This window comes from Meriones unguiculatus, chromosome 9 (genome assembly GCF_030254825.1).
Source record: "Meriones unguiculatus strain TT.TT164.6M chromosome 9, Bangor_MerUng_6.1, whole genome shotgun sequence".
NCBI classification, from domain to species: domain Eukaryota; kingdom Metazoa; phylum Chordata; class Mammalia; order Rodentia; family Muridae; genus Meriones; species Meriones unguiculatus.
The window spans coordinates 12,234,779-12,256,919 of record NC_083357.1 but is presented as its reverse complement, the minus strand read 5'-3'; the positions used below and the strand labels follow the sequence as shown (position 1 = coordinate 12,256,919).

The following is a 22,141-nucleotide window of genomic DNA, read 5'->3' as shown; positions in this document are numbered from 1 at the left end:
GAGCTGTTAGCTTAACCATCTTGCTACAGATGTTAAAGGTTAGCAGGATTGTGGCATAGCTCATGGTCAAACCATCAGTGTTCATCTGACACCGATACCTCAGCACACTGGAATGCACAGAGGGTAGTAGCAAGTAATTCCTGAGGGTCAATTATTTGAGTTAAGGACCCCAGCAAGCAATGACAATTGCTAGCAACCCATTACCAAATCAAATCCCATTTAATATGGAGAAGAGGATGTCCGACCAACCTTAAGCACTACCGAAAGCCTGCTTCATTTCCTGACGACTGTGTGGCTGCTCTCTTGAGCCTGTCGTGGGGTCTAGAGACTTGAAAATTGTCACATTCAGGAAGAACTGCCATTTTGCACTGTCCTGTCCAGTGACGGTGTCCCTGCCTGCTGAGAAGGCCTCTAGATAGTCTTTGTAGAATGAACTGAATATTAATCGCTGACGCCAAGCACGCCTGGAACGAGAGTCACTTTTACCCCAGTTTCATTTGTCCCGTTTCCCCGCAAGCTTCACAAATGTTTTCCCTTTCAACAGTAAACAAGGCAGGGCTTTGGAGGGCATTGCTTTATTCCAAAGTTGATTGTTACCAGGAGAGCTTAATTTTCCTCTTCCCTTCCTTACAGATGCTGGGGGAAGGTGTGGACCGTCGTGATAGTGGGAGAATGAAAGGGGTGAGGCCACATGGTGCTGTCCCTGTTTGGCATCTGTTGGCCTTTGCACTGAGCGAAGCGAGGAGAAAGGGCTGCGGAACTAAAATTAAATACACAGATACAGACAAGGGGCGAGGTGACTGAAAGTTAAAATAACTTGTTCTGAGACCACAAAACAACATCCCAGGCTAGCCTTGAGCTTGCCAGGAAGCTGAGGGTGCTGCGAATGTCTGATCCTCATGCTCGCTCCACGTGCTGAGGTCACGGATGGGTGCCACCATACGCAGTTTATACAGTGCTGGGGACTGGCTCCAGGGCTCCATTTCATTTCCCATGGCTGATTCAACCAGGTGGTAACTCCCTTCTGAAGCCAGAAAGGCTGGGCTTTTGTTGTTGTTGTTGTTGTTGTTTTGGTTTTCTGAGACAGGGTTTCTCTGTGTAACAGAGCCCTGGCTGTCCTGAACTTGCTCTGAACTCAGAGATCAGCCTGCTTCTGCCTCCCAAATGATGGGATTAAAGGCATGCATTACCATGCCCAGCAAAAGGCTGTTTTTAACTAGCTTTTCTGTAGTAATAGGACAATTGTTTCCAATTTCAGGGAGGAAAAAAATATTTTTTTTTCTTCAAGTTTTTTGAGGTATTGGAAAGAGAACCTGGGACCTTTTGCATATCAAATGCTGTCACTGAGCTACACCTGAACAGGTTTAAATGTAGTACAGAAGTTTCCAACTACCGAAGGAACAAAATGGGAGGGAAAAGCTGTAGAAATGATTGTCTCAGAGCCAAGACAAGCCATGCCATTGGGAAAGGCATGGGAAGCCCAGCTCCCACTCCAGGCACAGGCACAGTCCAAGGAGCAGCTTTCCTGGCCTCTCCAACCTGTGTGTCCAGAAGAAGGTCTTTGCAGAAGGTGTCCAGGAAATGGCTAGGCCACGAGATGTTCTCCAGCCATCGCTGGCCAGAGCCTTGGGCTAAGAGCAGCTGGCAAGTCTACCAAGTCTGATGCAAGCTGAGGGGGTTCAGGTCTTGACCATCAGGAAGCCCCCAAATGCGGTGCCCGGTTGGCGCTCCTTTGTTACAGACCCTTGGATTAACTCAAACCACACCCTCTCGCCCCTTTGCAGCTCTGCCATAGCAAAAGCAGTGGCTGTACCCCCGTGTTCTGTACTGTAAACTGGAACCCGGTGATGACCTTCAAATACCAGCTGCCCCATGCCTGGGCCTGGGCCGAATGTAACGCTCACTGCAAACAAGTAGACACCACGTTTGGGGGCCCGGAAGTAGCTGTGTTCGGGGAAGTAGCTGCTGCCCACATTGACGGATGTGGTGTTGAACCTCACCATCTGCAGAGCACTCGCCGCTTCAGAGGAACTGGCATAGAAAGCCACGGGGGAGCCTGGCGGGCGGGAGAATGCTCAGTGAGTTATTCATTCATTCACCAACTCTGCCATCCTCATCTTACTTGTGCTACAAGCGAGACACTATTTCTAGATACCTTCCACATTCCCAGAGTGTTTGTCTCAATCAGTGTGATTTCAAAGAGGAGAGGAAATACAGATCTGCTCTCTGCTGTCTGACTGACAAAGGCATTTTCTCCTTTGATCCTCACAGAGAACTTTTTTCTTTGATCCTATCCTTTCTACTTTAGAGATATAAGTATCTTTGGATATTTATGCCTTGGTGGGCTGTGCAAGAAGCCTGGGTATCCAGCTCCCGGTTGTCTGCTTCCTGCCAAAGGTCTTTCTCCCCTCCCTCCCTTCCTCCCCTCCTCCCTCCCTCCCTCCCTTTCAAATCAGTGTTAGGGATGGAACACAGGACCACACACATGCTAGACAAGGGCTCTGCCACCAAGGCATGCCCCCAGCACATAACTGCTAGGTATCATGAGGCATCTGAGGAAAAAGAAACTATTACCTATCCACAAAATAATACTGGGAAATAACTGGGAGCAGGAATGGTGTTCTCACCAGATGTGGGCACAAAGACCATAAAGGAAAAGCTTGCCAGGCATGGTAGCTAACAGCTGTAATTCTAACACTGGAGACAGAGGCAGTAAAATCTTGATTTCTTTTTTTTTTTTAATTTTACAAATACTTTATTGTTTTCTTTTAAATATTAAAAAAAATTCAAGGTTATAATTACAACTTTTTTTTCTTCCCTTTCCTCCCTCCAAACCCTCTTAGAAAATCTTGATTTCAAAGCCAGTCTGAGCAACAAGTAAGACCTCCCTGAGCAGGGGCGAGGGTGGGGAGGGCTCTAGCTGGTCATCTAAAATTGTTGTGTTTGTTATTTTATGTGTATGGATAGTGTTCCTGCATGTATGTCTGTGTCCCATGTGCATGGGTGGTGCCCCCGGAGGCCAGAAGAGCTCACCAGATCCCTCAGACCTGAATTCACAGCATCGACATGGTGAGCGCCATGTGGGTGCTGGGAAGAGCAGCCAGAACTCTTAACTGCTAATCCATCTCTCCAGCCCTGGTTAGTCATCTTAACATAATTTCCAAAGTGCCACACAAAGCCCTAGCACTGCATGTGGGAAAATTGAAACCTATAAAGGGACAGTTTGCTGATCCAGAGCACACATGCAGACCTTGGCCCTGTGATTTGGGGTGCTCTCCTGTCCTCACTTGCAGAAGCACAAGCCTACTGAAACTAGAGGCAGAGAAACACCCACCTGTGCAGTGAGGAAGGGCGCTGGCTACTCCACCTATTTAGGAAGCTGAAGGGCAAACTGACAGTCATGAGATGGGACAAGAACAGTGTACCTTACTGGAGTCCAGACATCACTGTGTATGTGTGTCGGTGTGTGTGTCTGTGTCTCCTATTTTTCAGGAAACGGAACCAAGGCCTCAAAGAAGTCTGCGGAGCAGTTAATGACTTAAGTCCATCATTTTGCCTCCAAATCCAGAAATAGCTTTAGGAATGACGAAATGTTGCTTCTCTCTGTGTCTGGAAGACTTAATGAGAATTGTTTATGAATAGCTTTTCCTGTTCCTGCCACACTGAAAACAGGTCTGGTGTTTCAGTCCCTTAAGCACCCAGCAGGTGGAGCGCCTGCTTCAATGAAAGGAGACTTTCCTGCAGCGCCCCCTACTGGCGGTTCTCTCGGCCTGCCTACATCTGGCGAAGGATTCCTAGGCGAAGGAAGGCCGATGGGTTTCAGGAGATGGAAGCACTGTGAAAGCTGAGGGTGCACTTCCCCGAAGGGCACAAATTCAAGCTCTATGCCACCTCGCAAGAAAAGAGTTGTTAAAGGGAAAAATATTTTCGAATAAAAAAAAAAAAATACTGCAGGAGGAAACAGAGGCCTGACCTTATCAGTCAGGCAATTGGTGAGAAGCGTGCTGGGACTTGCACCACTCGCACTGGGTTCCTGCATACTAAGCCCGTGCTGGGGAGACGAAGCTCTCAGTTTTGGTAACAACTCTTACGTGAGCGCCTCCGGGTTCAGCCTTCTGTGGACTTGCTGCCCCTGAGAGCTGGCCTCATTGTGCTGCTCACTGGTTAGGTTAGAATGTCATTTCCTGGTCTTGAGCCCCAGGTAAGATGTGATGATAATGAAGGCATGATTGAGCAGCGCAGGCTGCGTCCTGAGAAAGCCCAGGGAAAGTATCGAAGGATATTTACACAGCCGACTGTATTTACTACGAGGGGAAGGTCTGTCCCTGTGTCACCTCCGGTGGGTGCTGCCGTGACGGGTGACCCCTGCTCTAATCTACCCTCCCTAGAGTGCAGGGGGGAGCTGATGAAAGATGGGGTGAAGGTGGAGACATTCCACTCTGCGCCACAGCTGGGGCCTCGGCCGACTCATGGGTTCTGCAACTACAACTGATTCTTGGGACTCAGACCCTCCTGTACTCCGGGGAGCGTAAGAGGCCCATAAGCCCTGGAGGTAGGCCCCTGAGTGGGGGTGACCAGTGATCCTGGTTTCTCGCCCCTCATGCCCATCCCCAGAGAGGAGAAGGGAGCAGCTGGGTCGGCAGATAGCTCCGTCCTAGATTCACACAGTCACTCTCCAGGCCCCAGGCACTCACCTGCCTCCCAGAGCTCTGAGTACAGAACACGTTGCTCCAGCCCTTTGGCGTGCGCATCCGCAGACATGGCCACTTGCTTCTTCTCCCTTTTCCGGGATGCTCCCAGGCCTTTCTTGTCTTTCTTACTCATCATGGCCTGCAGCTTACTCAGGTCCAGGCTGGTGTTGCTTGCCACCAGCTCTTGGAAGTTCTGGAAGAGGCTGTGGAAGAGCTGCTGGTGCTGTCCCAGGCTACGCCGGGTGTCCGAGAGCACGGTCTGTACGTCTTCGAGGGAGCCGTTGAGGGAGGCCTCACAGCACTGCCCAACCTGCTTGACGTGGGACCTCAGGCGCTCGACCTCCTGCTGCAGGTCCGCCAAAGCCATGGCTTCCCCCTCTTTCCCCGAGGTGTGGCCGGGCTCCCGTCGCTCTGCCAGTGGAGGGCGCTGCTCCACAAGGCCCCCTGCGGCCTGCTCCAAGGTCTCCACCCGAGTGGCCAAGGCCTCCCAGCCGAACAGCTGTTCCTGCAGCCCGGTGGCCGCGTCCTGCAGGGCGAGGCGGATCTGCTCGTAATTCAGAGGCAGCGGGCGAGGGGTCTCCTCCGACAGCTCCTCCATCATCTCCTCCCCGAAGAGTGCGGCCAGCACCGCCTGATGCCGCAGCGCATCCTCCAGCAGCGCCGCGAAAGAGCCGTGCAGGCGACGCACCTCTTTGCGGGTCCCGTTCGCCGCCGCCTTCAGCGCCTCCACCTCGCGGTCCATAGCCCGCAGCTTGCTCCGCAGCTGGGCCCTCTCGGCCCGCGCCCGCTCACCCTCTCCTTTGTACGCGTCCATCGCTGAGGACATGGCATCTACAGTGCTTTGCAAGGCCAGCAAAGAAGGACCGTCCAGCTGGTGCTGTTCATCCAGGCTCCCTTGGGTCTCTTCCACAGTGCGCATGGCGTTCGTTTGGCCCTCCCGGATGTCGTCCGTGTCAGAGTAGAGCCTCTGGCAGTTGCAGTCCTTGACGTACTTGATGAGGTCGGCGTGACCTGCCTGCAGGTGCTGCAGAGTGAGGTTGAGCTCCAAGAGCTGCCTCTCCATCTCCTCTTTGTTCTCCTCCATGATCAGGGACTTCTCCATCAAGATGACCCGCAGCTCTCGAAGGCCCGTGTGGTTCACCAGCAGCTCCTCCACCTGCCGTTCTACCTTGCTGATCTGGTCGAAGGTCTCATCCGATTCAGAATACAGCTCCTTGATTTCGTCCACGTGCTGCTTCAGGATACTGTTCATCTCCTCGAGAGTGCTCTGCAGCGCCTCCTCCCTCTGGTTGACGGCCACGTGCAGGGCAGAGAGATTTCGCTGCAGCTGCCCCAGCCTGGCCTGCAGGCTCTCTGGCTCTGGCCTTGCTGCCGCAGCTGCAGCTGCTACCACCAGGCTGCCATTGGTCCCTGGATGTTCCTGAGCCTTGACGAGCTGCTCTAACTTGGTGCCCACCTCAGCCTGGACCTCAGAGAGGGCATGGTGCAGGGAACGGCGCTGGGCATGCAGCTGGACCTCCACATCCTGCCACAGCTGGCCCAGTCTCTGGCTATTCTCCTGGACCTTGGTCTCAAGCTTGGCACCAAGCTCTTGGAAGTCAGCCCTGGCCACGGTGACCTCCTGGATCATCTTGATGGCCTGGCGATTGGCGGCCACATCAAGAGACAAGTTTCTGATAGCCTGGGAGAGGCTGTGCAAACTCTCACTGAAGCTCTTCCAGACGGGAGTGAAGTGTGCTTGCAGGAACGCATCGATTTGGGGCTGCAGCGGGTGCTCTGATGTCCTGCCAGGAAACTCTGCAACAGATACCATGTTTCACACAGGTCAGCTGCAGACACCTCTTCCCAGGCTGGGAGAGTAGGGCCTTTGAAGTCTGGTCTTCTCGGGGGCTGCTACTCACCGGATTCTGTTTGATTGGCTTCTGTCATCTCAGCTGTGAGGTTGCTGTCCGGGGCCTCCCAAAGGCCTGGGAAGCCATCTTCTGCCAGCTGGGCATCATTCTGGAGATTTTGAAGCTGGTGTTCCTGTCTTTCCTGTGGCCCATTGATCTCACTGAATTCTGTGATGGGGTGGCCTGAAAACACACCAGGCATAAGTGTTAAAGGCCGACTCACCAGGCCTGGGTCAGGAAAAGACTTGGGACTCAGAGCAGGAGAGTATGTTGGTCTCTTTTGAACTGGGACTTAGAAACCATTAGCCTTCTAGGAAGGGCAAATGTAGATCTCTGAGCTATCACTTTTTCACACATACCCACAGCAGACATGACTAATCAGTCAGCTTATTTCTTTCCTTGGCCACACTTTCATTCCTGACAGCTCTAACCAATAGATAGCTGATCACATAATGACATCTATTCCCTTGAAATCAATTCATAAATGGTGATTCTTGTGTTGACATTGGCACCAGGGGCAAAATGGCTTCCAGGCCCTGGTATTGAGGGGAGGGGAGGGAGGTGCAAGTGTGTGGAAGAGCTTCCTCCAGGCCTGGAAGCTTGTATAGGTCAAAGATCAAGAAAGGTACCTGGCAAAGCCAGCTTTCCAAGAAAAATGGGGTCAGTAAAAGGGACGGGAATCAGTTCCAGGCAGTAGGCAAAGGGCTCTGGGAACCTGGCCCCAGAGAATAGCGCAGGGCCACAGGAAACCCACGCTGATTCTAAGGGCCAAGTTTTCCTGAGATGGTACAGCCCATCGGAGGAGGAAGAACGAAACATGTGAACTCTCCTTCCAGGAGAGCAACGCACCAAGGTCAAAGCCATCCAGCTGGTCCCAGGTCTCTCTGAGCTTGCCACTCGCCTCTGTGGGCTCGGGGCTTGCTGTGGGATCTGCAGAAGGAAGCAGGGTATGCTCATCCCAGAAGTCAGAGAGACAGCATGCTTTATGGGGTCAGGGCTGAGAGGGGGCTTTGGGAAGCCCTACCATGGTCCTGGCAGTCCGGACCCTGGAACCCTGGGCAGCACCTCCAATCCACAGAGATCAGCACCTTCTGCTGGACCTGGTACACAGGCTTCTGGGCCACTCGGTACCTGAGGAAGAAGGCAGGGCCTCAGCACCCCTGGTAAGCCCAACCGGGCCTGGAAATGGCCTGTCCACCCCACTCACGTGACTTTGACTCTCTCGCAGTCAGAAGCCCCCTGTGGACATGGCTGTTGTGAGTGGACCAGGAATTTCTCTGTTTTGCAAGCAGCTATGAAGGTGACCAGCTTGGACTTCTGGTAAGGGCACCAGTTCCTGGAAAAGAAGCCATAGAAGATTGCTGAACCTTGCCTGGTCCCTTCCGAGATGTTTAGGGATGTTCTATCCTGCCTCCTGTTCTCCCCAGCTCTGGGAGTCTGGAAACCGTTAAATGCAAGGGAAGGAAGGTGTTGCCTTAATTCCTAGGCTCTACAAAGCCACTCAAAAGAGCCCCTGACCCAGTGTCTTCCCAAAGCCTCCCAGGGCCAGTGGAGTGAGACCTAGAATCCCCATTTTCATAACATAGCTACCTGCAGGGGGTGGGGAGGAGGTCTCACTGCTCCCTCGACACCAGGGGTCATCGTGGTGCAGCTGGGTTTGGGGAGCCTTAGGTCCCTGAATCTGCGTTTTGTGGCTGTGATCTTAAGCAATATACTTAAGGAGTTCTTATTTCCCATCTCTAGTTGACCAGGCTGGTGCCATTTCCAAGGGCGTGGAGTATCAGGGGCTCTAGAGGCACTTGGTGCCCTGTCCTGGCAGCTGCCCAATTCTCCTATCTTTTCTCACCAGAATCTACTCTCTGGCCCTGCCTCCTGGGCATCTGGCTTCCTGGCAGTTACTGGGGAAAGAAGGTGGCTTGGGTGGAACCTTTCCTCTCTGGGAAAGGCCCTCACTTAGTGATCCTGCAGGGCAGCTGGAGATCACCCTCGGTGTGCTCAGCGCTTTGGAGGCAGCCTCTCCACTTTTACTCTTGCCAGCATGCACTGCAGAGGGCCTGCGATGCAGAGCATGCTCACGCTGACCTAGGGCTGGCTCCCTGGGTTCAATGCAAGGGTCAAAGTATCCTCCCTCATAGTCCACTCTCAGAACAAAGGTCTCCAGAGATGTAAGTGGCCATTGCCTCTGCTGCCCCATGCAATTCAGCATCTCTTGGGTGACGGGCACTGGGCTGAAGTTCAGCACTTGCTGTGACACTATGGTAGCACAGACTTTCCCTTAAGGGTCCCAAGGAGAACAGGCAAGCACAGAAGGGATGTGGTTAGACCTATAAAAGGTCTGAGATATATATAAATATCAGATATATACCTCATGTGTGTGTGTGCAGTATCTAAAGGGCAAGACACACAAGGAGCTGGAAGTCAGAAGAGAGAGCAGATAGAGGCAAAGGAACTAGAAACTATGTTAGGGAGGCATGGGTACCAGAAGAAGAACTGGGCCATTTTTTGAGGTCATGGGGAAGCACTGAGAGGTTTCAAGCAGGGAAGCAATATCACAGAAGCAGTCTGGGTCCAGGGTCCAGAAAGGATGCAAGTCAGTAAGATATGGATAATGGTAATGATAATGGTTTTAGGGTCTAGGGGAGAAATTCAGTCATCTTGGTCCAGGTGATGGGGACATGCAGGAAGTGGCCATGTTTGTAGGTCTCAGAGAGCAGCAATATTCAGGGGCTTTGCTGATTGGGTGGCTTGTTTGCAATTTCACATTCTGAAGCTGCTCTTTGCCCTGGGGCCATTAGGCACCATTAAAGATGTAATGCTTATTGTGTGACCACATCCATTGTGCTCCTGAGACATCACGTTCCTGCTCACCCCACCCCACCACACCACACCACACCACACCACACAGCCTGCTTTCCTACCAGGTTCCTAGAAGCCTGACAAGCAGCCTTTACCTTATAGGCATCAGGCCAGGAAAGCTTTGCAGGAAAACTAGCTAGTCCCAGCAAAAGAGACCTGAAGATGCTGACATGAGGAGAGTCTCTTGGTCCAACAGAGCCTCCTACATCAAAACAGGTCAGAAAGGCACAACCCGACCTCTGAGGATGACCCAGAGAAAAACCTATTGCAAAACAAGGAAGCTGGACCAAGGTGTAGCTTGGAGTTGGAGCGTGTAATTGGCAGGTATGAGGCCCCAATTAAATCCTCAGTACTGAAAAGAAGAACGAAACAGATCATCGGGAGGTCAAAATGGACCACTGGGAGAAGGTTCAAGTCTGTGCACAAGGAAAGAATACTAGTACTTCCAGGTAGGTGAAAAGTCACCACATCGAAGAAACAAGACAGGAGCTATGTGGGGATGGGGGAAGCAGGAGGTGTTGGCAGGGTATTCAAAGAGAACACTTGAAAATGGAAAGCCTACCTTAGCAACAGAAGGGGAAAATTAAAAGCAAGCAAACAGACAAAAACAAAAACAAAAAATCCCAGGCCAGGCACATAGCTTAGCTGGTGAGTGCTGGCCTAGCAGACAGGAAGAGCCAGGCTGCATTCCCAGCACAGAGTAAAAACAGGTTTGGTGGCTCAGTCCAGTCACCCAAACAATTAGGAGGTGGAAGCAGAAGGATCAGAAAGCCAACAGCAACATCACCTACACAGTGAGATTTAGGCTAGCCTGGGCTATGTGAGACCCTGTTTCCAAAACAAAAACCAAAATAAAAACCGACACCAGAAAGATGGCTCAGTAGATAAGAGCACTTGCTGCTCCAGCAGAGGACCCAGGTTCCCTTACCGCACCCACAAGGCAGCTCACAAGCATCTCTAATTCTGGTTCTTCTGACCCCATGGGCACCCAGCATCCATTTGGTACACGAATGTACACAAAGACAAAACACTCAGACACTAAATAAATAAATAAATAAAGTAAACAAATGGCAGGAAGACAGTAAGAGCGAGTGGAGATGAAAGTGAGAAGAAAGAGCATCATTCTCATGGCCAACATCCAAATGACAAGGATAACAAGCAAAGGGAAGGATCTGATGAAACTGTGTGTGTGTGCCTACCAGAGAGAAAAAGACTTATGTTTTAAGATGCAAAAGGCTTAAAAAAAAAAAGATGCAAAAGGCTCACTAAGTGCCTGCAATAAGGTAGAAATGAACTCACATCAAAGCTCACCATTATAAAATTTTAGAACTCTGGGAGCAAGGTGGTTATATTTACATTTTATAGAAAGGAAAGCCAACACACATACAGACACACACAGAGAAGAATGGCTTTGAACCTCTCAACAACATCCCCTGGAAAAGAAATATAGTGAAATATAGATTAAAAATATTGGCAGAAAAAGTTGCTTACTAGAATCCTATGTACATATTATCTATCAGTCAACAGAAGACTATAGAATAGACATGTTTTCAAACACAACAAGTTCCAATCAGGTTGTCTACTCAGCTGCTAAACTGGGAGGATTGCTTGAGCTCAGAGTTCAAGGCCAGCCTGAGTGAGACCTCTATCTCAAAAATAATTAATTAATAAGTCAGATATAGCAGGTTTCTAAGCTGTGTCTCCCATGTACTTTTTAGCAGATTACTAATAAGGTGATTCCAACCCTTGCCTGTACATCAAGACCATCAGTGGCTTTTTAAAAGTAAAAGTCCCCTGTGGGTTGAAGGTGCGTCTTGATGGTAGAGTATGTACTGAGCATGCCAGGGATTCACTCCCAAGCTTCATCATAAAGTAATAATAACAATAAATCTCTAAGCCCAACCCCAGACCAGTTTCAGGAGACCACAAGTCTGGGCCAGTGCATTAGCATTCTAGAACTCTCTGGGTCACTCCAAGGCACAGCCTAGAATTGAGTGCCGCTTGGACCCAGGAAATCCACCAGTGCCAGAGAATGAAACAGCCAGTTGTGGTGGAGAATGCTTAGAGTCCTAGCACTCAGAGTCTGAGGCAGGAGGATTTTGAGTTCCAGGCTAGCCTGAACTATATGGTGACTCTAAAGGCAGACTAAGCTATATATCAAGATTCTGTCTTGTGAGGCTACGGAGATGACTCGGTAGTTAAGAGGACTCGCTGCAAGGAAAACACTGCTCCATTTCCGGTAGAAGTGCAAACTTGTACAGCCGCCATGGGAATCAACAAAACAGTTCCTCAGAAAATTGGGGATTGACCTACCTCAAGACTCAGTCATACCATTCCTGGACATATATCCAAAGAATACTCTGTCCTACCACAAGGACACTTGCTAAATCATATTCATTGCTGCTCTATTCATGATAGCCAGAAACTGGAAACAACCTAGATGTACCTCAACAGAAGAATGGACAAAGAAAATGTGGTGCATTTACATAATGGAATATTACTTAGCTGTTTAAAAAAAAAAAAAAGACATCATGAAGTTTGCAGGCAAATGGATGAAACTAGAAAAAAACATCCTGAGTGAGTTAACCCAGACCCAGAAAGACAAACATGTTATGTATTCATTTATACATGAACATCAGCTATGAAATAAAGGATAATCATGCTATAACCCACAAACCCAGAGAAGCTAAGTAACATGAAGGGGCCAAGGGAGGAATGCATGAATCTCCCTGGGAAGGGGAAATAGAATAGATTTTGCAGGTGGACTGAGCACAGGTAAAGGTGGGAACAGAAGGGAGCTTGTGTGGGTGGTGGAGGGAGAGAGTACTGGGAGACACAACTGGAACTCGGGGCATTTGGGTGGCAATCTGGAAACCCGGTACAGTGCAAACTCCCAGAATCTACAAGAGCGACCCCATCTGGTAATGGGGGACACCGAGCCAAACTGGCCATCTTCTATAACCGGGCAAAGCTCCCCAAAATGGGACTAGGACATCAATCCAGCCACAAAAGCTTCCACCTATAATCTGTCCTGCCTGCAAGATGTGCTGGGGTCATGGTGGTACAGAACTTGTGGAAATGGCCAATCAGTGACTGGTCCAACTTGAGGCCCACGCCTGATACTGCCTGCATGGCCAGGAACTAGAGTCTGGACAGCACAAGACCCAGGATAGAACAAAACATAACTGAAAAAAAAAAAGGCCACAAAATGGTTCCGAATAATATTCTGCTATACTCAGATTGGTGCTTAGCCTAAGCATCAGAGAGATGCAGAGACCCACAGCCAAACACTAGGCAGAGCTAGGGGAACCCAATAGAACAGGGGGAGGAAGGATTGTAGGAGCCAGAGGTATCAAGGATACCAAGAGAGATGGCCCATGAAATCAACTAAGCAGGACTCATAGGGCTCATAGAGACTGAGCTAGGTCCTCTGCGTATATATTGTGGTTGTGTAGCTTTGTGTTCTTGTTGGACTCCTCCTAACAGTGGGAGTGGAAAGGGATGTCTCCGACTCTTTTGCCTGCACTTGAGACCCTTTTCCTCCTATTGGGTTGCCTCATCCAGCCTGGACATGAGGGATTGTGCCTACCATTATGATAGCTTATAAAGTCATCCATGTTTGGTTGATACTCCCCCTGGAAGGCCTGCTCTTTATTTGAAGGGAAACAGAGAGAGGGAGAAACAGGGAGAAGGGAGGGGGTGGGTGGCTGGAGACTGGGAGGAGTAGAGGGAGGGGAAACTTCAGTCAGAATGTAATACACGCGAGAAGTATTAAATACATGAATGAATAAATAACTAAACAAACAAACAAGAGCTAGCTACTCTTCTGGGGGACCAGCTCCAGTTCCAGGGAGCTTCTTCTGGCCTCTGCAGACACGAGGCACATGCATCATGCATAGACATACACGCGGGCACAGCACTCAGGACAATCGTGAGCCAACGATGTAGTCCAGAGGGCAGCCTGCAGGGCGGCTCTGGAAGAGTCTTCAGGAAGAGTTGGTTGAGCATCTGATAAGAGTGCTAAGAGTAGATATAGATGAATGGTTGAAAGGTTGAACTTCACTTAGTTAGTTAGTTAGCTAGCTAGCTAGCTAGTTAGTTAGTTTTTTGAGACAGGGTTTCTCTGTAGCCTTAGCTGTCCTGGACTCGCTTTGTAGAACAGGCTGGCCTCAAACTCACAGAGATCTGTTTGCCTCTGCCTTCCTGAGTGCTGGGATTACAGGCATGTGCCACCTTGCCCAGCTGAGAAGTTGAACTTTTATTTTATTTTTTGTTTTTTGGTGTGGTTTTGTTTTGTTCTGTATTGAGACAGGGTTTCTCTGTGTAGCCTAGGCTGTCCCAGACTCACTTTATAGACAGGCTTGCCTGGAACTCATAGAGATCCTCCTGCCTCTGCCTCCCTGAGTGCCAGGATTACAGGCGTGTACCACCATGCCCGGCTGAGAAGTTGAACTTTTAAACAGTGACAAAAACAGAAAACCAAGCAGAGAGGAAAAAAGATTTTAAAAAAAGCAAAAGACAGTGTTTTACTCCAGAGAAAACTCAGCGCATGCAGCGGATAAAAATGATTCACAGTTTATTTCAAGACTCAACTCAAGTAGCAGTCACCATCACGTGGCTAGAAACACTCTGAAGATAAGGGAGAATGGTGAGGGGTATGTGTGTGCCTGCAGGTGTTTACCTCTGAGAGCTACGGAAGAAGATGGGATCTGACTCGTAGACAATAGTACTTCCAAAGAAGTAGCAATGTTAAGTGTGTAATTCATACAGAGATCAATGACAAAAGCACTGCCTAATGAGTTGAACGTTATCCCTTTTGGGGACCAGGAGTTGCTTCAGCTGTGAACCTGAGGTGCTCTAGAGTGACCTGGGAATAGGGAACCTCAGTTGAGGAACTGCCTAGATAAGATGGGCCTGTGTCAAGCCTGGCTTAGTGGTGCATGCCTGTGATCCCAGCACTCGGGAAGTCAGGTGGTTCACTGTGAGTTCAAGGCCAGCCTGATCTACAAAGTGAGTCCAGGACAGCCAAGGCTACACAGAGAAACCGTCTTGACAAAACAAACAAACAAACAACAGCTTGGCCTGTGTCTAATTGCTGTAAGAGGGCCCAGCCCACTGTGGGTGGTGTCATCCCTAGGCAGGTGGACCTGGGCTGTTTAAGAAAGGCAGCCTCGGAAGCCTCGGTAAGTAAGCAGCTTCCTCCAAGGTCTCTGCTTTAGTTCCTGCCTTAACTTCCAGTGAGAAGACATATTAATTCTGGAATAGAAGGGCTGTAACCTGTAAGTCAAGCAAGACTTTTCTTACTGCACCCAAATTGCTTTTGATTAGTATTTTATCATAGAGAGGCAACCTAGAGCAAGAAGTCAGCAGGCTTTCTCGCTAAAAAGACAGATATGGTAAATATTTTCCGCAAGACTAGCTGCACAACTTGCCCAGGGCAGAGTGGAAATTTGAGCTTTTTGTTCAATAACTATTATAGTTTTTTAAGATGGGGCTGGAGAAAGATGGCTTAGAGGTTAAGAGCACTGTCTGCTCTTCCAGAGGTCCTGAGTTCAATTCCCAGCAGCCACATGGTGGCTCGCAACCATCTATAACGAGATCTGGTGCCCTCTGTTGGCATGCAGGCAGAACACTGCATATGTAATAAATAAATAAAACAAGTCTTTTTTTAAAAAAAAGATTTTTAAGATAGTAACTGGCACAAATGCACCCAAGTGTAGGCCCTCTGGAGGCCTTGTAGAGCCCCAGGGCAGAGCTGTGAGCAAGGGCAGGACAGATGCCCTTGAAGCTGGCCCTGAGCTTTCCAGGTCAGAATGGACTTTGTCCGTCCCAGCTGCTCAAGCTTGTCACTGTAATCTAGAAGCTGTCATTGAAGATGCATAATAAACGAGGCCAGTTGTGCTCCAGGAAAAACTTCATTTCATAAAAAAATAGGTTTCCCAGTGGCCATTGTTTTCTGGCCACTGCATAGATGCACATACATCTAAAAAAAAAAATAGAAGTTTTAAATATATAAATGAAATTGTGGGAGGCATGCTGATACACGCCTATCATGCCAGTACTTAGGGAACTGACGAAGGAGGAGTACAAGTTTTTGGGCAGCCTGGGCTACGTGGAAAGACCTGAAAAGGAAAAACAGAAAACAAACAGGGGCTGGGGACTAGGGCTGGGAAGTGCTCGCCACGTGAGCATGGTGACACAGCGGCGCACTCCTGGAATCCAGCTCTGGGGGGGCAAAGAGGATTCCTGGGGCTTGCCGCCCAACTAATCTGCTCTAGTTAGTGAGCACCAGGTTCAAGGGGAGACCCTTCAGTGGGTATAGAGCAACTGAGGAAGACGCTTGATGTCGACCTTAGGCCTGCACAGGCATGAACACACACACGTGTGTACACAAGCATGCACACATATGAACACACACATACGTGCACAAAAGGAGGATTGTAACGCAGTTGGGAGAGGGCATGCAGAGTCCTGAGTTCAACACCAGCACCACATAAAACCAGGAGCAGTGGCACAAGCCTTTAAGCCCAACACTCTGGCAGTGAGGCGGTGGAGGCAGGATGATCAGAGGTTCGAGTTCAACCTCTGCTACATAGCAAGTTCTAGGGCCAGTGTCTGGAATACATAAGATCCTGTCTCAAAAAAAACAAGAAAGAAAGAAAGAAAGGAAGGCCAGCCTGGGCTATCATGGACCCTGTGTCAAAACAAAACAAAATATAGGAATGCTGGCCAGGATATGGAGGTGGAAGTGAGAACGAAAATTAGTGCAAAACAGATAAAAATGTAGAAGTTCCTGCTGGTCATATCAGGGCATGCCTATAATCCCAGTACTCGGGAGGCAGGAAGTAGGAGGAGCAGAAGTTTGAAGCCAACATGGACTATATAGGGAGCTCAAGGCCAGCTTGAGCTACATATAGAGATCCTGTCCCAAAAATAAACAGGCTGGAGGGATGGCTCGGTGGCTAAGAGCACTGACTGCTCTTCTAGAGGACCCAGGTTCAATTCCCAGCACCTTATGTAATGGCTCCACAACTGTCTATAACTCCAGTTCCTGGGGATCCACAACCCTCTCCTGGCCTCCTCCGGCACCAGGCACACACCCATTCACACAACATGTTTTTATTTTAATTTTTAAAATTTTCATCTTCTTAAGTAGCAGAAAGTATTTTTGTGTGTATTTATGAGGTACAATAAATTTCCGTTGCGTATTTTACTTTACAAAATGTATACAAAAATAAAGAAAAATAAACCTAAACTAAAACAAAATACATAATTGCCACATGGTCCAGCTATAGCGCTCCAGTGCCAGCAAACGGAGACACCTGCATAGCCTGTCTACCAGGCAATGCTTGCGACAGTCGCGGCGTGGAGTTAGAGTAGGCATCTATCAACAGGTAAGTGGATAAAGAAAACTACGTAATCCCAGCACTCGGGAGGCAGAGGCAGGTGGATCTGTGTGAGTTCGAGGCCGGCCTACTCTACAAAGTGAGTCCAGGACGCCAAGGGACTATTACACAGGGAAACTCTGTCTTGAAAAACCAAGAAAAAAATTATACACACACACACACACACACGTATATATATATGTTGTTTATACATGATATATATGGTATGTATATACGTGTGAAATATATATTCAGTCATACAGAAGACTGAAATAATGTCATTTACAGGAAAATTGATGTAACTAGAAATCATCATATTAGAGAAAATAAGCCACACTCAGAAAAACAAGTGTCTCATGTTTATTCTCATATGCAGGGAGCACTAACAAAAGGGCCTGGAGGTAAAAGAAAGGCTATTTAAATAGAGCAAGATGATGGGATGAGGGAGAAGAAGAGGGCAATAGGGAGGGTGTGGACATGACCAAACACATAGTATGAATGTATGACAATGTCATAGTGAGGGGCCTGGGAGATGGCTCGCCGGCAAAGCACTGGTCCGTGCAAGCACGGGAACCTCCGTCTAGACCAACACACATGAAAAAGCCAGGCATGGTAGCAGGCGCTTGTAATCCCAGCATTGCGGGAGCAGAGACAGGAGGATCTCCGGGGTTTATAGGACCACCAGTATAACTGAGTTAGTGAACTGGGGGCTCCGTGAGAGACCCTGCCTCAAAAAAAAAAATAGACAGGGATTGAGGACACTCGATGTCAAGCTCTTGCCTTCACATACAAGTAGACATATACATGTGTGCGCGCACACACACACACACACACACACACGGACAGAGACAAACAGAGACAGACAGACAGACAGAATGTCCTGCGAATGACCAGTCAATGTCCTGAGATGCACAGGGCCGGTGTCATAGTCTCACAATGAGGAATTACCCAGAATGCCTCAAACAAGTCTAAACAAGCCCCGCACCTTGAAGCTTGTTACAGAGCCCAGGAGGCCTGTGTCTGCCTGTGTCTGCCGTGCCGGGCCTGGTCCAGCCTGCCAGGGGTGACGGGACTTTCCAGCTCTCCCTCCTGAACTGAAAGCCACGCTACCCACCCTTCCTGCGTAGGAACTTTCTCTTCTGAGCTGCCTTGCCGCTGCCGCCTCTCCCCTCCTTTGGCAGCTCCCCGCTTGGCAAAGCACAGGCAGCCAGCCTCGAAGCCCTGGGAAAATTCCTAACCTTTGCTTTGGTTTCCTCCAGCTCTTGGCAGCTCTTGGGAGGCCCTCAGCACATGTGCCCTGGGCTGGACATGCTGAAACTCCCCATTGTTCTTACTGCCTCTGCCTCAGGCCTGCGCCTTCTTCTGTACCTCCTATGTGGAGCCCTGCTGGGCGTACTGAGGGTCAGGTGCTAGGCAGGAGCGAGGGTAGGGTCCGGTCCCAACCCTGGGTGGGCACAGACAGGAGGGATGCTGAGCCTGTGTGGGAGCTGGGGGACCTGAAGCTCTCCTCCCCTTTCCTTCCTGGACTCTGGTGACCTTGAGTCAGGCCCTCCTCCTCCTCCCACTCCTGGAAATGTGCAGAAGTCGAGTCCCTAGAGACACAGAGAGGGCTTGTGGGGAAAGCTGACAGCGCCTGTTATGGGGGAAGGCTGAGGCTTTCTGCATAATGGATGTGCCCCAGCTGCGTGGCTGCTTTTGTGAAAGTGTATCTTTGCTAGCCAAGAAGCCCATCTCTACCTTTCCTTCCTAGGCTAGAGGCTGTCCTCCCTGGCAGCTGTGTTTCCTGAGGCCTGCATGCAGCTGTTAGTGTGTCGTCCCAGGGAAGACACTCCTCCAAGGGCTTTGTGTCGGAACAGGAGTGGTGATATATCTTCGCAGGCAAGCCCAAAGCCCTTTCAACAAGCAGCCTGGAGTTGGGGCTCCTGCATCGAAGACCAGCTGCGTCAGCCTTGGCCTGTGGGGCACCACTCTGCTGCTGTGTGACATCGCTCTGCTGTGTGACCTTTAGTGATGTGTTGGTCAGCTCTGGGCCTTGAGCTACCAGCCACGAAAGTACCTAGGGCTCCTTTTATTAGGAGGAGCCCGCTACTGGGAATGACACTGTGTGTCCCCACCCTGTGTGAGACAAGGAACACCTGGCTCCATCCTTGATGAGATCTGAAGCCCTGAATGGCGTCCCCTTTCCTCTGAGATGTCACAACAATGTGGTCATCTCTCCCACACTCAGCATGGTCCCCACCACAGACCAAGTCTCTCTGAAGCAGCTGTCTTGGGTCTGAGGAGCCCAGATTCTAGACAAGTGACCACGCCAAGGAACTGAAAAGAACCTCTTACCCAGGAAAGCCAAATGTGCTCCTTGCTAGCTCCTCGGCCCTGCCCCTGAAGGACCCCCAGGGGCTTGGGAAGCAGCTAACCATGTCCATCTGCTCTGGGACTGGCAGCCTGGAAAAGCGTGCTTGGCCGTGGCGGGGCCGCAGGGTGAGAGGAAGCATGCTTTTCCAGGCTGCCTGCAGAGGCTCCAACTTGTTCTGTTTCACTCTTCTTCCAGAGGCTCTTATCCCTGCGAGTCCAGGCCCTGCCTGGCCCCTGAGCTCTGAAAACTGGAAGGCCAAATAGACAGCAGGAGGGCTGATTTGGGCAGCAGAGATTTGGTGACTGATACTGATTCCCCATCCCCATCCTCACCCCCACCCTGAGCTGATGGAGTAATGGATCACAGCTCCTAGGACCCCCTCACCCCCCTTCCCCTTCTGTCCAAGGACCTGAGCAGCACTTCCGCCTCCTGTCACAGGAACATGGGAAGCAATCAGCCCAGGAAACTGCGGTATTTCCTTCCTTTCCCACCAGGTCCTCCAGATAGATACTTCAGTAACTTGGGCTTGGGCTGCAGGGTCCAAGCTTCTGGGGATGTGGGGAGGAAAGCCCAGTCGGCAGGAGTCCTAGCTCAGGTCATCTGGGCAGTGCAGTATGCACAAACCCTTTAGTCACTGGAGTCTGGCAACACCATCCAGGGAAGGATGGAGGGTCCTGTCCTCTGCTCTCAGGGGCTAAGGGAGCAAGCAGGCCATCTCCACATCCAGGATGTGGGAAGAACCAGGACCAAAGCGCCTCCTTTCTGGCCTCTCAAGTTCCTCCGTCCTTTCCTTCACAATGTGAGGAGGAATTTGCAGACCGGGACCTGCAGCTGGTGGCTTTGGGAAAGAAAGGCTTGGTCCCTGGTCCTGAAGCCGGAGGTGGGAGGCAGGACTGCCCGAATCAACAGCCGCCTGTGCTTGGGAGCCTGTGGTAGAACTGAAATGGACAGGACACCTCTTTCCCTACACCACCCCTTCCTCACGAAGCATCGAACGCTTCCTCTCACCCTGCGGCTCCTCCACGGCCAAGCACGCTTTCCAGAAAGCACCCAACACATATTCCCTTGGGGGTGTCAGAAGCAGATGGAAACCTGGTCCAGACAGGCGTGGGAACTCTATCACACACCCTCTCTTATGTAGTAGGGAGGCTGTGGGTGGGCGAGTTGGCACAGTATAGATCGAGGGGTTCCCACTCTGAGAGCTGGGTGTGAAAGTGAAGGTCCAGCTATCCTAATCCTTGGCTGTGACCGGGGGCCAGTTAGTCAACCATTGTAAGCCATAGGCTCCTGTGCTGTGAATAAGGCTGTAGGGGTGGTTAATATGGATAATACTTGAAAAACGGAGCCCCAGAGGCTGGCCCAGCAAGTGGCCCCTGTGCTCTGCCTCGGACATGTTCAGTCATGAGACTCCAAATCCTGAGGGACAGACCAGAGTCCAGGTACCTCTAAGCATAAAGAGGATGTTAGAAAACCATGTCTGGGGCCCGGCTGCGTCCTGTCCACAGAGGGGGCCTCATGGAATCGCTCTAGGATTCCCCGCCTCCACGAGCTCTGGGGATTGTGGTGCCCTTGCTCACTGTACAGCAATCATGGTCTGGTACCATGGGCACTTAGATCCAAATGCCTTCCCTGGGAGCGGCCGTCCCCTAGGGTTTAGGCTGGGCCAGCCTTGCTGGGGCTCAGCTTTCAGAGCTGAGTTCCTTCAAAGAGCAGGAGCCACAGCCTCATCAGCTGGAAGCATCTAGAACAACAGTCCCTCTTGAGTCCCAGGCCGGTAGTGAGAGCTGCCTTCCCTGTTGCAGCCCCAGCCAAAGCCCCTTGCTAAGGGTCAAGCAGGGATCACCCTGGTATTCTCAGCCTGGGCTGGGGAGCACTAGCACAGAAAACTAGCACCCGTTAACCACAGAGATAGCTACACATCAGCCCATTCCACAGATGTGTTTCGGGGACCTCTGCCAAGGCCGGGATTTCCTTACCGTCTGACAGGGTCTCTGCCGGTGTCCTCAGTCTCTATTTTCCAGCCTGTAGTCACCCTGGCTCTGTTGGGATCAGAGAACCTGGTACCAGGGTCCTGTGCCCAGGCCCCCAGCAGTCCCCAACTCAGGTACCCCCCAAGGCCCAGAAGCAGTGTGAGGATCATGGCGGGCTTAGCTGATTCTGCTGAGGCTCTGCCTTGCAAGTGACTCCCAAATTTGCTGGTGATGTGGTCTTCAAATGAAATCTCAGAAAGAAAAGAAAACACGAGGACAACAAAGGGAGGAAGTGGCTTGGTCCTGCCCACCCGGTAAGTCTCATCCGCCCCCGCCTTTTCCAGCCTGGCCCCCTCTGAGGCCACCAACCACTCAGGCCAATTCCCGTGTCCTAAGGGCTCTTGAATCAGGGACACTGGGGGTATGAAGACACATGAAGGTGGCCCTGTCAAATCCATTTCTACAGGATTCTGTCCTGGGCCTGGAGATAGAGCTGTAGAAAGTGTGGGTCTCTGGAGATCTGCTGTCCCCATACTGTTGGCCAGGAAGTAGGGAGCAGGCACACCCACGCCCTCTCAGCACCTGTCTGTGCTGGTCTATGGGAGCCAGCAGGTGGGTAAAAGCTCAGAGAAGAAAAGGAACTATGCTAGCCACACAGCATACAGCCCCATCTAGGGCATGGGGGAAGCTTTGTGTGTTTCTGACCTCAGCTTTCCAACAGGTTTGACTGGAGCTCCGGGCTCAGGAGCACCCAGGATATTGTGGGTAGCTGGGCAACCAGGACAGCCTGTAGGTTGGTCACTCACTGGGCAGGCCCTGACCCCTGCCCAGCCGGGTACACTGAGGCATCGGCCAAGGCATTTATCTTCTGTACACAATGGCCAGGGCACAAGACCACCAGGGCTCCCCAAGGATGAATGAGGGACAGTGATAGATTAGGATATGTCTGGCCTCCCTAGAAGCATCCCCTCCCCTGGGATGACAGGAGTCAGCA

The 22,141-nt window shown here is 50.7% G+C and overlaps 1 protein-coding gene across 1 annotated transcript; it reads right to left on the bottom strand.

The window, feature by feature from the left end:
- Window positions 1-559: 559 nt before the first annotated feature.
- Window positions 560-21,404, bottom strand: Mmrn2 (multimerin 2). The gene is made up of 7 exons (XM_021635995.2): window positions 21,154-21,404; window positions 7,791-7,919; window positions 7,608-7,714; window positions 7,433-7,513; window positions 6,593-6,766; window positions 4,695-6,488; window positions 560-2,056 (listed from the first exon to the last, which is right to left on the bottom strand). The coding sequence occupies exons 1-7, from the start codon at window positions 21,315-21,317 to the stop codon at window positions 1,680-1,682; spliced, it is 2,826 nt and encodes a 941-aa protein (XP_021491670.2). The 5' UTR covers window positions 21,318-21,404; the 3' UTR covers window positions 560-1,679.
- Window positions 21,405-22,141: the final 737 nt, after the last annotated feature.